Source organism: Anomaloglossus baeobatrachus, chromosome 5 (assembly GCF_048569485.1).
Source record: "Anomaloglossus baeobatrachus isolate aAnoBae1 chromosome 5, aAnoBae1.hap1, whole genome shotgun sequence".
Classification (NCBI taxonomy): domain Eukaryota; kingdom Metazoa; phylum Chordata; class Amphibia; order Anura; family Aromobatidae; genus Anomaloglossus; species Anomaloglossus baeobatrachus.
In genome coordinates this window covers 451,507,692-451,524,584 of record NC_134357.1, presented here as the reverse complement: position 1 = coordinate 451,524,584, position 16,893 = coordinate 451,507,692, and the positions used below count along the sequence as shown (strand labels likewise).

Sequence of the window (16,893 nt, the reverse complement as noted above, 5' to 3'; positions counted from 1 at the left end):
CCCGCTTTAGTTGCTCGTGGTCGTAATCATGGATATGTAATCTGCAATGCCCTGCACATGAGGTAAGAGACATGGCTAAGCAGGAGAATTATACTACATTTCTAATTGGAGGTATTTGCTAATATTATTATTATTACGTCAACTACATAGTGGGATAGGATCTTGGAGATGGGAATACCCTTTTAATTATTCCCAATATATACTGTGACGTTCTTCATCCAAAATATTTTTGCTGTAAATATGCACCCCATAATCTACGCGTCTGACATGTCCTTACCATTTCAGATGTTCGTCCGCCTCTTCGTGGATGAAAACCTCGATCGCATGGTCCCCATCTCCAAGCAGCCCAAAGAGAAGATACAGGCCATCATTGAGTCCTGCAGCCGTCAGTTCCCAGAATTCCAAGAGCGTGCGAGAAAGCGCATCCGCACCTACCTGAAATCCTGCCGGCGCATGAAGAAGAACGGCATGGAGATGGTGAGATCCGACCCGGATACTTGCAGGGGCTATGTGAGTTACCAGCTTGTCTGTGTGTGGTGTAGTGTGGGCATGTAACATGGCAGTATTGATTAAAGGGGACCTACACATAATATATCGGTGCAGGCGGAGTAGTGACGGCGTCTGTTATACCATGGGCTCCTCAAGCATGGATGGTGGAGAATATGAGAAATTTGCACCTTCCTCTAGTCATTCTACTGCAGTACCAATTTAATTATAGTGTTTGGTTCCTTTAATAGATTCCTTCTTATTAAAACCCGCTTTACACGCTGCAATGTATCTTACAATGTGTCGACGGGGTCACGTTGTAAGTGACGCACATCCGGCATTGTAAGGTACATTGCAGTGTGTAACAGCTACGTGCGATTGCGATTGAACGGTAAAACGTTCATCGCACGCACATCGTTCATTCCTCATGAATTGCACGTCAGATTGTTCATCGTACGCGGGGCAGCGCACATCGCGGTGTGTGACATCCTGGGAACGATGAACAGATCTTACCTGAATCCTGCGGCTCCCGGCCGGTAATGCGGAAGGAAGAAGGTGGGCGGAATGTTTACGTCCCGCTCAGCTCCGCCCCACTCCTCCCCTTCTATTGGCCGGCTGCCGCGTGACGTCAATGTGACGCCGAACGTCCCTCCCACTCCAGGAAGTGGACGTTCGCCGCCCACAGCGAGGGCGTATGGACGGGTAAGTACGTGTGACGGGGGTTAATCGTTTGTGCGGCATGTTCAACAAACTGAACGTGCTGCACATACGATGGGGGCGGGTACGATTGCATACGATATCGTATGCTAAATTGCAACGTGTAAAGCAGGCTTAAGACTGTATCATTCCAGTAATATAGTAGACAGGCGCAGCCGTGTAATAACCTGTCCCCAATGATTGGATGACTTTGTATTTCAGTTCCCTATTAATTTTCAATATCTCTGCTTGTTGTCAGTGAACAGAAACATTAATTTGTACACCCTGAGGCTGAAAGTCTGTACAGACGACCTCCGTTTCCCATCCGATAAGCTACTCACATCATCCGCACAGTTCTCTCTCTTCCTTTTGGATAGTTTGTTACAGTGTACCAGTGCAGGTAACATGTATCGTTCTGGAGTCCAGGCTATTTCTTCGGTAAAATTGTAGCAAACCCTCAGCTGTGAGTTGTACTATATCTATACAGGTATTTTACGTTCACTGCCAACAAGCCAAGATACTGAGAGTGGGTGTGTATCAAAGTATTTTAGAAAGTTGCAGAACTTGCATGGATTAAAGGGGTATTCGAGAAACAGAAAGTTATCACCTATGTACAGGACAGTGATAACTTTAGGATCAGCGGGTGTCAGACCACTGAGACCCCCATTGATCACCAGAACGTTTCTGGAATACCCTTATAAACTGGACAGTGTGCAGCGCTTAAATCGGTCTGTGATAATAATATACTGAGTATATAATGTACCGTGGGTGATACATATTTATGGATGATACATATACTGGAGTCCGATAGCCCGGGCTCTATTGAATTATCACAATTATGTTTAGATATCATAGTTCTGAAATTATATATGCCCCCTACTCTTATTCCAGGCTCGGCCAACTCCTCCTCACCTGACCTCCGCTATGGCAGAGAATATCCTGGCTGCCGCCTGTGAAAGTGAGACCCGGAAAGCAGCCAAGAGGATGAGGCTAGAGATTTACCAGACAGCTCAGGTAACTCTTATACATCTCGATCAGTGATCCGCAGCAGTGTGCTGGCCCATAGAGGAGGGAAAGGCTGTAAATGGTAAATAATAATTACCGATACTGCCAGGCCGAGGATCAAATCGCAGTAATCGGCGACTCTCCTCAGCTGAGATTGACAGCATGTATGTCTATGTAGCTGTTACACTCAGCTGTTTAAAGGCGCCAATGATTGCAAGGCAGTATTTGGGTTGGCAGGACCAGTAATACAATAAGCAGAGTGTGGGTGCAGTGCAGGACTCAGAGCGGTGGGTAGTATTACGGGAGAGGAGGGTGAATATTCATTCTCTTAATTAGCCATACACTTGCTCACTGCAATCAGCAGTACTCCTGATCTGAGAGTGACAGCTTGAATGTCTATGCAGGTGTCACTCTCAGCTCAGGAGAGTCACTGAGGATTGTGATGCGATCCTGGTATAGTGATACAGTACAGCAGGTATAGAGTTTTGGTGCTGTACCGCAGGGGACTCCGAGCGGGGCGGGATTCTGGGTGGGGAAGAAGATGAATATTCAATAACTTAATTAACCGACACTCCTGATCTGGGAGTGATAGCGTGTATGTGTATATCTGTGCAGCTGTCACTCTCAACTGAGGAGAGATAACGAGGATTATCGTGCACTAATACAGCAGGCAAATATCCCTTTTTCTCTTATCTATTTATCTCTTATCTATCTCTTCTCTATCTATCATCTATCTCTTATTTATTTCATATCTATCGGTTTAATTATAGCATATATACACACACACACACACACACAGACCCGCAGATGCACATGCGCACGCACATGCACATGCGCACGCACATGCACATGCGCACGCACTTGCACATGCGCACGCACTTGCACATGCGCACAAGCACACCTGCCTGTCACTTCTTCATCTTTAGACTCCTGCAGTGAAGAGATCTCTGTTACACAATAGTCACATGACGTGATGTCACAAAGGTCCTTAAACAGTCTTATCAGGATATAAATGCTGAGGCCCCTAGGAGAATACCCATTTTGCTCTCTCTTCCCCCTAATGCCAGTCCTGCATACCAGCCTGTCTATTGTTCAGTTCTTTTAGACTTCTGCAATTAAGAGACCTCTGGTCACATGACTGAAGTGACTATTGTCCCTTACACAATATTAACCTCAGAATACAAACTTTGGGGACCCTGAGAAATTGTGCAGTTTGACTCCCTCTAACACCAGCCCTGACTGTAATTAAGGCTTATTTTTGGAGTAGGGCTTATATTTCAAGCATACTCCAAAAATCCTGTAAAATCATGCTAGGGATTGTTTTTATTAGCCCAATCTCCAGACCTGAACCCCATTGAAAAGCTTGGAATGTAATCAAGAGGAAGATGGATAGTCACAAGCCATCAAACAAAGAAGAACTGCTTAATTTGTGCGCCAGGAGTGGCATGAGGTCACCCAAAAGCAGTGTGACAGACTGGTGGAAAGCATGCCAAGACGCATGAAAGCTGTGATTAAAAATCATGGTTATACCACAAAACATTGATTTCTGAACTCTTCCTGAGGTAAAACATTAGTATTGTTGTTTCTAAATGATTATTAACTTGTTTTCTTTGCATTATTTGAGGTCTGAAAGCAATGCATTTTTCTTTATCGTTCCTTTGGGAGACCCAGACCATGGGGTGTTTAGCTTCTGCCTCCGGAGGACACACAAAGTACTACACTTAAAAGTGTAGCTCCTCCCTCTGAGCTTATACACCCCCTGGTAGCCAGTCCTAGCCAGTTTATTGCTTTGTGTCAGGAGGCCATACATCCACACATGCATTCTCATCTGATTTGTTTGACTTTTGGAAAGAGTTTGAAGAAAAGCGGGTCCATGTCTGGACTCCCGGCATGTCCCTTCTCACCCCACTGTGTCGGCGGTGTTGTTAAGGTTGATTTACAAGGCTGCAGCCTTACATGCCGCGCTCCTTCACCATCCCTTCTGGGCTCTGGCTTGAAGTGGGAGCCAGCACGGTCTCCATGCCTGGCAGGAGTCCGGTCTCCATCCACAGCCCCTTGAGGATTCTGTTGGACCGGAGCACTCATCCCCAGGGACATGGCCCTGCGTCTCAGCAGCTAAGTACCTGAGACGTTTATGTTGGGGTTCCCGGTTCTTTATTGTAAGGGGAGAGTATGCTGTATGTGATTGTTTTATCTTTTCCGGCGGGTTCTCTAGCTTTTGCCTGAGAACCGCGCCGATGGTGCCTGCTTGTCGGCCTCGCCGCTGAAATTTAGGCCCCGGCTTCGCCGGAGGCCTAGTTTCATTTTCCTGCCCTCGCATGTCACTCATGCAGAGGGACAAGTTCGGCTCCTCCCGGCGGCCGTTCTACACAGGGGAGGGACACTCCCCACTGCTGGGGCGTCCCTCCTTCCCTGCAGGTCTCTATAGCCCTCCAGTTCCCGCTCTTTTATAGGAACGCCCTCTTCTCAGGCAGAGTTCACTCTGCTCTGGGACATCCTGCATTCTGCATCTCTGCTGAGGTGCTGCGACTGGGGGACCAGGCTTCGGGATCTGGAGGGCACACAACACCGCGCTCAGCGGTCTGGTAAGCCACAGCCGGTCTCCGGTTGTGGACCTCTGTATATTCTCCCTGGGGTTCATTCTCTGCAAAGCCCCCACTCCAGCAGCATGTCTCACACAAGGAGCAAGGCTCCAAAGCTTTATTCTGCATGCACTGCATGTAAGCTCCTGCTGCCTGAGCCGAGCACCTATCCACATTGTGATGTCTGCTCTAACTTGGCGGTGCCACAGCCTGGAGTCTCACCCCCAGTGGTCTCTCAGGCTGCTGCTGCACCTGTGATTGAACCCCCGGCCTGGGTAGAGTCCTTTTCTAGGTCCATATCCCAGTCATTTGCTGAGTCCATGGGGCTTTTGTCCAGGACTTTGATGAATATGCATCAGCCCCCCTCACAGGGTGCCTCTAATACTCTTGACAGAGGACTCCGATCCTCTGACCTCCGTCCATCGGAGCTCACGGAGGATTCATCATCTGATCCCAGACCCCGTCCTTCTAAGAGAAGGCGCAGGGTTTCCTCCCCCTCCCCATCCCACGGCTCTGTCTCAAGAGCTGACTCTCAAGATGAGGAGGATGCCCTCACTGGGGGCTCGGAGGCTATGTATCCCATCGATTTTTCTGAGGGTGACTCAGATCTTAGTGATTTGATTGCTTCTATTAATTCTGTGCTGGATCTCAATCCGCCAGTGTCAGAGGAGCAACTCTCTTTGGCAGAAAAACATCAGTTTACCTCGCCTAAGAGAGTGAAGAGTGTGTTCTTTAACCACTCCAGTTTTCAGACCGCTGTGACCAAACCCAGGGCCTGCCCTGACAAACGCTTTCCAAAGCGTGGTTCTGATGACCGGTTTCCATTTCCACCTGAGGTGGTCAAGGAGTGGTCTCACTCCCCAAAGGTAGACCCTCCGGTGTCTAGGCTCTCAGCCTGGACCGTTGTGTCGGTGGCTGACGGCACCTCACTTAAGGATTCCACTGACCGTCAGATTGACCTTCTGGCCAAATCTGTGTATGAAGCTGCGGGGGCCGTGTTTTCCCCGACTTTTGCAGCAGTGTGGGCTCTCAAAGCCATCTCTGCTGCTCTAGAGGAGATGCATTCCCTCACCAAGGAATCTATGCCTGAGATGGTTACCTTAACTGCTCAGGCTTCAGCTTTTTCATCCTATGCCATGTCTGCCATGCTAGAGGCTGCTCACCGCACTGCGGTGGCTTCAGCTAATTCTCTTGTTATCCGCAGGATTTTGTGGCTTCGAGAGTGGAAGGCAGATGCTTCTTCCAAGAAGTTTCTTGCTGGGCTCCCTTTTGCTGGTTCACGGCTGTTTGGTGAACAGCTGGATGAAATCATTAAAGAAGCTACTGGCGGGAAGAGTACTTCCATGCCACAAACCAAGACCAGGAAACCCGCCCAGGGTAGGAATCAATCGAGGTTTCGTTCCTTTCGTTCCTCCAACTGGTCATCCTCTAAGCCTTCCGCCTCGTCCGCTAACTCAGCCAAGGATCAGAAATCCAACTGGCGCCGAAAAGCACGTCCGCAGAAGACCGCAGGAGGTTCTGCCACTAAGGCAGCTTCCTCATGACTCTCGGCCCGCTCCAGCCACGTCCTTAGTCGGTGGCAGGCTCTCCCACTTTGGCGACGCTTCGTTAAAGCAAGTCTCCGATCAGTGGGTGAGAGACATCATATCTCACGGCTACAGGATAGAATTCTCTTCCAGCCCTCCAAACAGATTTTTTTCTCTCAACTCCCCCCTGCTCCAAGGCCGCCGCCTTCTCGCAGGTCCTTGCAGGCAAACGGAGTGATTGTCCCAGTTCCCGCTCAGGAACGGTTCAGAGGTTTTTACTCAAATCTCTTCCTAGTTCCAAAAAAGGACGGTACCTTCCAGCCCATCCTGGATCTCAAGCTTCTCAACAAGCATGTCCGGGTGCGGCATTTTCGCATGGAGTCTCTGCGATCAGTCATTGCCTCTATGACCCAAGGGAAGTTCCTGGCGTCCATCGACATCAGAGATGCCTATCTACATGTGCCAATCGCAGTGTCACATCAGCGTTGGTTACGTTTTGCGATAGGAGAGGATCATTTCCAATTCGTGGCTCTCCCCTTCGGGTTAGCCACAGCCCCTCGGGTATTCACCAAGGTCATGGCGGCAGTGATTGCGGTCCTGCACCTCCAGGGGTTAGCAGTGCTTCCTTATCTGGACGACCTTCTGGTCAAGGGTACATCCAGCGCAGACTGTCAGCGGAGTGTTTCACTCACTCTCGCCACCCTAGCCCAATTCGGGTGGATTGTCAATCTTCCCAAATCCACTCTGACTCAGAGTCTCACGTACCTAGGGATGCAGTTCGAGACTTTGCCGGCACTTGTGAAGTTGCCCTTAGACAAACAGCTGTCACTCCGGTTGGCGGTGCGCTCTCTCCTGAGGCCCCGCCGTTATACCCTCAGGCGTCTGATGCAGGTGCTGGGTCAAATGGTGGCCTCCATGGAGGCTGTTCCCTTTGCCCAGTTCCATCTGCGTCCTCTGCAGCTGGACATTCTCCGCTGTTGGGACAAGCGGCCTTCCTCCTTACAGAGGTTAGTGGCTCTGTCGCCACGGACCAGGAGCTCTCTTCAGTGGTGGCTTCGACCCCTCTCCCTGTCCCAAGGGCGCTCCTTCCTGACTCCGTCCTGGGTGATTCTCACCACGGATGCCAGCCTATCTGGATGGGGAGCGGTACATCTCCACCACAGAGCACAGGGCACTTGGACTCCGTCCGAGTCAGCCCTTTCAATCAATGTGCTGGAAACCAGAGCTGTGCTTCTAGCTCTCCTAGCCTTTCACCACCTGTTGGCGGGCAGGCACATTCGAGTCCAGTCAGACAACGCGACAGCGGTTGCCTACATCAGTCACCAAGGCGGGACATGCAGCCGCCTGGCAATGTTGGAGGTCCAACGCATTCTTCAATGGGCGGAGGACTCCAAGTCCACCATATCCACAGTCCACATCCCTGGCGTAGAAAACTGGGAGGCAGATTATCTCAGCCGTCAATCCGTGGACGGTGGCGAGTGGTCCCTGCACCCAGCAGTGTTTCAGTCAATCTGCCGCAAGTGGGGCACTCCGGACATGGACCTAATGGCATCCCGTCACAACAACAAGGTTCCGGTTTACGTGGCTCGCTCCCACGATCCTCAGGCCTTCGCCGCGGACGCTCTGGTTCAAGACTGGTCCCAGTTTCGTCTGTCCTACGTGTTTCCCCCTCTAGCTCTCTTGCCCAGAGTCCTGCGCAAGATCAGAATGGAGGGCCGTCGAGTCATCTTCATTGCACCGGGCTGGCCCAGGCGAGCTTGGTATCCGGACCTGCTCCAACTGTCCGTGGAGATGCCGTGGCATCTTCCGGACCGTCCAGACCTGCTCTCGCAAGGTCCGTTTTTCCGCCCGAATTCTGCAGCACTCAAATTGACGGCGTGGCTCTTGAGTCCTGGATTTTGACGGCTTCTGGTATTTCTCCTGAAGTCATCTCCACTATGACTCGGGCCCGTAAGTCTTCCTCCGTCAAGATCGCCCCTTAGGGAGGTTTCTTTGTATCATCTTTCTCAAAAGATGGCCTTTCTAGTTGCCATAACTTCTCTCAGGAGAGTCTCTGATTTGGCTGCGCTCTCCTCGGAGTCACCTTTTTTGTTTTTTCACCAAGACAAGGTAGTTCTCCGTCCGACCCCGGACTTTCTTCCTAAGGTGGTCTCTCCCTTCCACCTTAACCAGGATATTTCCTTGCCTTCCTTCTGTCCGGCCCTTGTTCATCGCTTTGAGAAAGCACTGCATACTCTAGATCTGGTGCGTGCTCTCCGGATCTATGTGTCTCGCACCGCTGCGCTTAGGCGGTGCACCTCTCTTTTTGTGCTAACCACAGGGCGGCGCAAGGGTCTCTCTGCTTCTAAGCCGACCTTGGCCCGTTGGATTAGATCGACCATTTCGGACGCCTACCAGAGTACTCAGGTGCCTCCCTTGCCGGGGATCAAAGCACACTCGACCAGAGCTGTCTGTGCCTCTTGGGCTTTTAGGCACCAGACTACGGCTCAACAAGTCTGTCAGGCTTCCACTTGGACTAGCCTGCATACCTTTTCGAAGCACTACCAAGTGCATGCTCATGCTTCGGCAGATGCGAGCTTGGGCAGACGCATCCTTCAGGCGGCTGTTGCCCACTTGTGAAGTTAGGCTCCGCCTACTTCTTAGTTTTTTCTGTTTATTCCCACCCGGGGACAGCTTTGGAACGTCCCATGGTCTGGGTCTCCCAAAGGAACGATAAAGAAAAAGAGAATTTTGTTACTTACCGTAAATTCTTTTTCTTATAGTTCCGTATTGGGAGACCCAGCTCCCTCCCTGTTGCCTGTTGGCAATTTTCTTGTTCCGTGTGTTATCACCGGCTGTTGTCGTGGACAGAGTCTCCGGTTGTTCCGGTTCTTACTCGGTTCTACTTGTGGGTGGCTATTCTCCTTCAGCTTTTGCACTAAACTGGCTAGGACTGGCTACCAGGGGGTGTATAAGCTCAGAGGGAGGAGCTACACTTTTAAGTGTAGTACTTTGTGTGTCCTCCGGAGGCAGAAGCTAAACACCCATGGTCTGGGTCTCCCAATACGGAACTATAAGAAAAAGAATTTACGGTAAGTAACAAAATTCTCTTTTTTATGTTATTTTGACCATTTCTCATTTTTTGAAAATAAATATAAAATGTTTTGCTTGGAAATTCAGACATGTTGTCAGTAGTTTATAGAATGAAAGAACAATTTACATTTCACTCAAAAAATACGTATAAAGAGAAAAATCAGAAAAACTGACAATTTTGCAGTGGTCTCTTAATTTTTTGCCAGAGCTGTATATTCAGACATATGCATGCACTTATACAGGATATACTCACACTGCGTACACACACATATACAAACATATATTTGTACACAACACAGTACATGCGCACTTACATATACCCATACCCATATAGCATACATGTATGTATGAGCCCCACATAGAAATGTATTTGGCCACCATGTGTCTACTACTCGGAGGTCCCCATAAATGCTGCACTAGGTCTGTGTCAGATTGCAGATGACTACTGCTAGCTTATGTTGCCAGTTTGGCCTTCTGTATTCACTGCTTATTTTGTTTTTTTGGGGGGGGCAGGAAGAGAACACCTCAGTGGATAGGCCCTCAGGACTCACCCAGTCCTCGTTCTCACTGCCAGCAGGCTCCTACAACCAGGATCCTGTCTACATGAATGGCAGCGTCCACTACGCCTACCGCGGATACGGGTCTATTGGAAGCAGCCTGCCAGCAACGACTTCTCTGCAAACTGGAAACCACTCCAATGGTGAGTGGGGACGAAGACATAATTCATGGAACGTGTCTCCATGTTACTTTTTTACCATTCTCAAGTCCTCTGCTTACTCTCAGTGAATTAAAATATTCATTGTTTACATCCAGAAGCTAAAAACCTGTACCGATCTAACAATCTCACAGCTGAGGGTTTGGTGCAGTTGTATCCAGTGTGGACTGTCAGCTGTGAGCTTAATAGGTGGGCCTATAGACTGATCCATGTTATTGGCAAAGTTAAATTAAAGCAAACTGCCAGGACAGGAGGGAGATTTCTGCTGCTGATGAAGGGATTACAAAAGAGCAGTAAGACGCGGTAGATCTGCAGAGGTCTTCCGCTATTGGATGTATAAGTAAATGCTTTCATTCACTGGCAGCAAGCAGAGCTCTTCCAAATGATGGGAAATCAAAGAAAAAAGGGTGTCTGTAAATTGCATTGCCTTCTGTCTTACTTAAGACAAAAGGAGCCCTTTAACTCCTTAATGACCTGTGACATTTTCATCACAAATCGCTGACGGCTGTATGAAGCCGGCTGAGGAGCTGAACCCACCAAATTCCACACAAATGCCAACTGTTACACATAGCTGGCATCTAACAGACCGCTGTCTAATCCATTCGCTGCTGTTAACCATTTAAGTGCTGCTGCTAAAAGGGAACCTGCCAGCCGAAATTTCGCCCAAAACCTAAAGATTCCCGTTCTGCAGCTCCTGGGCTGCATTCTAGAAAGGTTCCTGTTGTTATTGTGCCCCATGTGAGACCTAAATAAATACTTTATAAAGTCTTACCTTTTTGTATGGCAATCTTTTTTTATAGTCACAGGGGCGGGCTTTCTGGCGTCCGTTATTCTCTTTCCTGGTCCTTTATGCCGTCCCCCATCGCTCCTTTCCATACCCGATAACGCAGCCCAGTGCTCCAGAGGTCCCCGCACATGCTCAGTGCCAGTCTCACGGGACTGAGCACTGAGCACAGTGTGACCGCTGGTGACGTGTTGCGCAGGCACGAGATTATGGGCGAGTACTTGCTGATGACAATCTCAGCGCCGCCCATAATCTCTTGCCTGCGCAGCACGTCACCAGCGGTCACACTGTGCTCAGTCCCGTGAGACTGGCACTGAGCATGCGCGGGGACCTCTGGAGCACTGGGCGGCGTCATCGGGTATGGAAAGGAGCGATGGGGGACGGCATAAAGGACCAGGAGGGAGAATAACGGACGCCAGAAAGCCCGCCCCCGTGACTATAAAAAAAGATTGACATACAAAAAGGTAAGACTTTATAAAGTCTTTATTTTGGTCTCACATGGGGCACAATAACAACAGGAACCTTCCTAGAATGCAGCACAGGAGCTGCAGAGGGCGAATCTTTTAGGTTTTGGGCGAAATTTCTGCTGACAGGTTCCCTTTAACCATTTAAGTGCTGCTGTCGATCACTGACTGAGGCATTTAAATTACGTACTTGTTGCCCTGTCATGTGATCGCGGAAAACTGATGGGTCATCGTGGCATAATGGGGCCTAGTCCATATGTGAAGCTCAGCTATAGGCCAAGCTTCATAAAATAGGCACAATTTCACTGTATACTGTGATCAAACATTTGCAGGCTTAAGTCCCTTAAGAAGACTAAAAAAATAATAATTTATTTATTTTTTTTTTTTTGAAATGTTAAACATGGTTAAAATTGACATATTTATCAATTTAAAACCACCCAGCTTTTTCCCCCCCTTCAAAAATAAAGTTAATAATAAACATTTGGCATGTCTTGTACAAAAAAGTTTGATCTATCAAATTATAAAATTATTTAAATGCCAAAAATAAAAAAAATAAAAAATACCAGAATTACCGTACCATTTTTTGGTAATTATGCTTTGCAAAAAAAATCAATAAACATGATCAAAATGTCATATGTATCCAAAAATGATATAATAAAAAACGTCAGCTCAGCATCACACAAAAAAAGGCTCCATAGTCAGAAAAATAAACATTACAGGTCTCAGAAAATGGTGACAGACACCAAGTTTTCAAGTTTAGTATTGACGTAATCATAATGATTCGGAAAATTATATTTACGGCAGAATGAGTGCTGTAAAAGCAAAACCCAAAACTCGATGGCGGAATTAGAGGTTTTTTTTTATTTTACCCACTTAGCTTTTTTTGTTCCTCTTTTTTTGTATCAACATTTTAAGGGAAAATGAATGGTATAATTCAAAACTAAGACTCACACCGCAAAAAATAGCCAGCCCTCATACGGCGATGGAAAAACAATTTAAAGAAAAAAAAACAAAACCGTTATGGCTTTTGCATGAAGGGAAGGAAACATTATCTGGATCTTTAAAGGGTTAAGGGGCTGTTGTCCTAGTGCATCCCCTTTAAGAGGCTTGAAAACTGCTGTTTCTAATTACCGCTCTTTCTTACCAGGTCCCACTGACCTCAGCATGAAAGGTTTGGCTTCAAGTAGCACCAACACAAATGCCACCAACCGGGCAATGCCATGCGCCCAGCTCAGCCCTACCGAGATTGGGGCCGTGCGGCAGCTGATTGCTGGGTATCGGGAGTCGGCTGCCTTCCTGTTGCGATCTGCGGATGAACTGGAAAACTTGATATTGCAGCAGAACTGAGGGGCCCCCGAAGCCGTCCTGCACCTCAACCTTTAACTCTACGGACTGAGATACACTGATGTCTCGTTGCCCCTCAGACGGTCGCAGACACTGTACCTGTTCCCGGAGCAGGAGCCATATTCCTTGTTTTGCTGGGAAATCGGGGGAAGGGGGAGTCTTGTCTCTGCACTACGAGATTTCCTGTTCATTGCCCCCCTGTCTGTCCACCTCAGGGGGCCGCAAGCACCTATTTATTGAGAACAGAATTTCTTCTTTTTTCGTAATTTATTTTTCTGAAGATGTTTTTTTTTTTTGTTTTTACGGACTAGTTGTCGTTTCACTATGGCGAGCCGTGTAGTGAGCCGAACCAGTACTGAGCCGCCTCGATTCCCTTGGAACGTGACCTCATTGAGGGATGAGGCATCAGGTGCTTCATGCCTCAGTGACATCACCAGGTGCTGGGGAACCGCTAGGCTTATTTGTCCTGAACACTGGCTTATCCGATATGGCTGCTTCTTATCTGTGCAGGTGACGGGTCTCCTCTAATGAACTTTAGCACTGAACGCTCGTCCCATCTCCTGCCTGGGGCTGGAAGAAAAATCATTCTCTCTCTTTTCGGGTCGCTGAACCATACCTCAGAAGAAAAACACTCCAGCATGGGTCATCTGACAAATGCTCCCATGGTTTTGTCATCCTTTGGACCATACCATTCTCCAGACAGGTAGTGTCATTGTAGACCAAACCATACATGGTCGCAGTGGACCATACTATAGCATTGCATCATGTCATGTTGGAGTGCATGATCATTGCCCCTTGCACCCTTCGTCTGCATCACATCTCCAATTTCCATGCTTCCAGTAAAAACAGACAATCCCATCCAGGTTTATAAAGATTACATGCACTCCACAGGATCACCCGACGCTAGTGTTTCATTTTATACCTCCTCTTTGGTTGTCTTTTACTGGAAACATGATACTGCTTTGGACCATACCTTTATGCACTCACATGGTTTACTTATAGACCATAATATTCTGCACTTACATGGTTTGTCTTTGGTCTACACTACTTTGCACTCTTGGTTTTCCCTTGGAACATGCCATACTGTATCTCGAAGATTTTCCTTTGCACCATACCTTTTGTACCCAATGGGTTTATTTTGGACCATACTTTACTGCACTATTTTTGTATTTTGTTTTTTGACCATACCCTTCTGCACTTACTTGGTCCTTTCACTGGACCCATACGGGTCTACACTGAGTAGAAACGCACTGGCCCATACCATTCAGCACTTACATTTGTATTTCCTTTGGACCATACCGCTCAGCAGTTTTACACTGTATCATCCTTCATCTCCAGGGGGGAGAGCTGATCCATTGTTATACTACTTCTGGCTTCCTGCTGCTATGATTCACCCTTATTTCAGGTAACTCGGCCTCCCCCAGGGCACACCTTCTGGTTACTGACCACCTGACCTCTCCTGCTTTGCTATGGGTTTTCCAAAGTCTTGCACAGAACGTAGCAAATTTAGTATCTGCGTTTTACTTTTTATCCACAAAACTCAGGCAGAAAACTGTCAGAATGCTCAATCCGCACTTCCGACGTCCACTGACCTCATACCCCCGGGCCACCGCTCCCCCATCCTGGTCCGTGTCATTTCAGCTCCTCCCTTTAACATTCCGGTTGCCGTCTCTCATTCTCAGTCCTTTATATTTCTGTTGTTTTTTTTTCTGTAATCATTCCAGCTATCACCTCCATAGTTATGTGTGACGTGCACTTTCCTGACATGTCCGGAGGTTGTTCTTAGCGGGTAAGGGGGGCACTCCAAGGTCACTGTAGGTTACTTTCCATAAGCATTCGCCTGGCACCAAGCTCTTTCTCTGCTGACCTCATATTCCAAAGCGAGCGCTGTGTCTTTAAGGACAAGTCTTATTTAATTTTTTTTAGATGCGTGGGTTTATTTTCACCCTTACTTCAGAACAAGAACTTTTTGTCGTCTTTGTGAATTTTATGCGGTGCTTCTAGATTTGTAATCTCCCCCTGCCCTCCCGCAGCCAATGTGTTTGTTTGTATGTGTTTGAGTTGATTTTATATTATTTCTGGACTCCGCGAGTGTCCTGTTTACATGTACAGATGACCTAGTGTAGATGAGCTGTACCATCACCACCACCGGGGGGGGGGGCACTCCTCTACCTACTAAAGCCACAGCCATTTGTATCCCAGAAGACATTGACTAGTTAAGTGAATAGATTCACACAACGCTCACTGCAGACCTCCTAATACCTGGCCGCCTCGGTGACTCTTCTTAGTAAGCTCAATGCGATATGACTCGTGAAAGCCACCACTCCGGGCTAATTAATCGAAGAGGCACTTGGGATGCCAGCCGGCAGGAGGAGGGTCGCAGGGCTCTGGACCAGCAACCACGCACTACTGACGTAGCCGCTATACTCCGGCCCTGCAAATCTTTTTGCATACCTATACTTCTTAGCAGTCACTCCATTCCCTAGATCTCAGGTATAGACATACTTAATTTATTTGCATTGCGACACCCCTGCACGTTCGCCGGCGTTCACAGCAGGCTCCCCCCTTGCGCCACATCTTTCCTTTTGCTCGCCCGAGTTGCCCCTATTCCCCCACGTTCTAGGCTCTTTTAAGCATATGAGAAATTTCAATAAATCTTATGATATATAATATATAAGACAACGCTATTTATTGTTACTGACGGTTCGTGAGGTTTTAATGATTTGTAGAATGTTTTTATTTGTCATACATTGTGATGTGTTCCCACCATCCGGGACTAAAACCACCCCGCTGTCTACGACACAGCCCACCCCATATCCCCTCCATTCCTATTATTATTATTATTATTATCCTCCAGGCTAAGTGCACTGACTCGCCACCAAGTGGAAACCTTCCTTTTTACTCTATGTATACGGCTGACTAATAAAAAGAACACTGCATAATAAAGTATCCCACCTTTCAGAAAGAGAATGTGACTCTTGATTTCTGATTGGGGGGGGGGTGCGGACAGTTGGGGGACTAAAATAAAAGTGTGTGTGTATTTAGTAATCAAATTCTTAATTCTTGTGAAAATATCGAAATTTGGGAAAAACTTTGCAATTTTCAATACTTTTAATTTTTTATGCTTTTAAACCAGTTATGTCACACAAAATAGTTGATAAATAACATTGATATCACCACCATTTTTTAATCATTTTTTTGTTGTTAGTAAGTTAGAAGGGTTAAAAAATGTTATCAGCAATTTCTCATTTTTCCAACAAAATTTACAAAACCATATTTTAAGGAGCACATTTGCAACGACATTGAGAGGCCTGTGTGACAGAAAATACCCCAAAGTGACACCATTCTAAAAACCGAAAACGTTTACTTTTTCCCCACAACACTGTTACTTTAACTCCAAAACTTTGCATTTCCACAACAGTAACAGGAAAAAATGCAGCATTCAATTTGTTGTATAATTTTTCCTGAGTACGCCAATACCTCATTGTGTGGTGGAAATCTACTGTTTGGACGCATGACAAGGCTTGGAAGGGAAGGAGCACTGTTTGACTTTTGGAGTGCAAAATTGGCAGGAATTGATAGCGGACACCATGTTGCATTTTCAAAGGCAGTGATGTGCCCAAACAGTGGAAACCCCCCACAAGTAACCCCATATCGGAAACTAGGCTCCTCAACAAATTTATCTAGTTGTGTGGTGAGCACCTTGATCCATCAGGTGCTTCATAAAATTTAATATCATTAAGCCGTGAAAGTAAAAAAAAATCGTATTTTTCCCATAAAAATGTTTTTCACAAATTTTGCATTTTCTCAAGGGTAACCATACAATTTGTTGTGCAATTTCTCCTGAGTGCACAGATACCCCATATATGGTGAAAAACTACTGTTCGGGCGCACAGCAGTGGTTAGAAAAGCCCCTGGCAAGCCAAAACAGCAGAAATTCTCCAACTGCCACCATTTTGGAAACTACACCTCTCAATTTGTCTAGTAGATTAGTGAGCATTTTTAACCCTCAGTAAATTCACGGAATTGTATAACATTGAGCTGAGTAAATGAAAATTACTATTTTTCCCTCACCCTATGACTGCACCACGAGAGAGGATCCGCCCATCCAGGACAGGAAACCTTCAGGTTAAAAAGGAGCGGTCCTCTCGCCGCTTCAGTTTGGTTTCCTGTCCTGGACGGATACCTCAGGATACGGCCCTGGAGGGCTGTGGATCTT

General features: G+C 47.3%; 1 protein-coding gene across 3 annotated transcripts in view; it reads left to right on the top strand.

The window, feature by feature from the left end:
- The window catches only part of NOL4L (nucleolar protein 4 like), a 52,646-nt gene extending 37,002 nt beyond the window's left edge, over window positions 1-15,644 (top strand). For 2 of the 3 annotated variants that reach the window (XM_075350558.1, XM_075350557.1), the window contains 4 exons: window positions 286-510; window positions 2,074-2,196; window positions 9,881-10,067; window positions 12,478-15,644. In XM_075350558.1, the coding sequence (XP_075206673.1) occupies window positions 286-510; window positions 2,074-2,196; window positions 9,881-10,067; window positions 12,478-12,677 (735 nt within the window). In that variant the 3' untranslated portion in view covers window positions 12,678-15,644. The remainder of the gene's footprint in view (window positions 1-285; window positions 511-2,073; window positions 2,197-9,880; window positions 10,068-12,477) is intronic. The other variant, XM_075350559.1, reaches the window with a different exon arrangement.
- The last annotated feature ends 1,249 nt before the right edge of the window (window positions 15,645-16,893 follow it).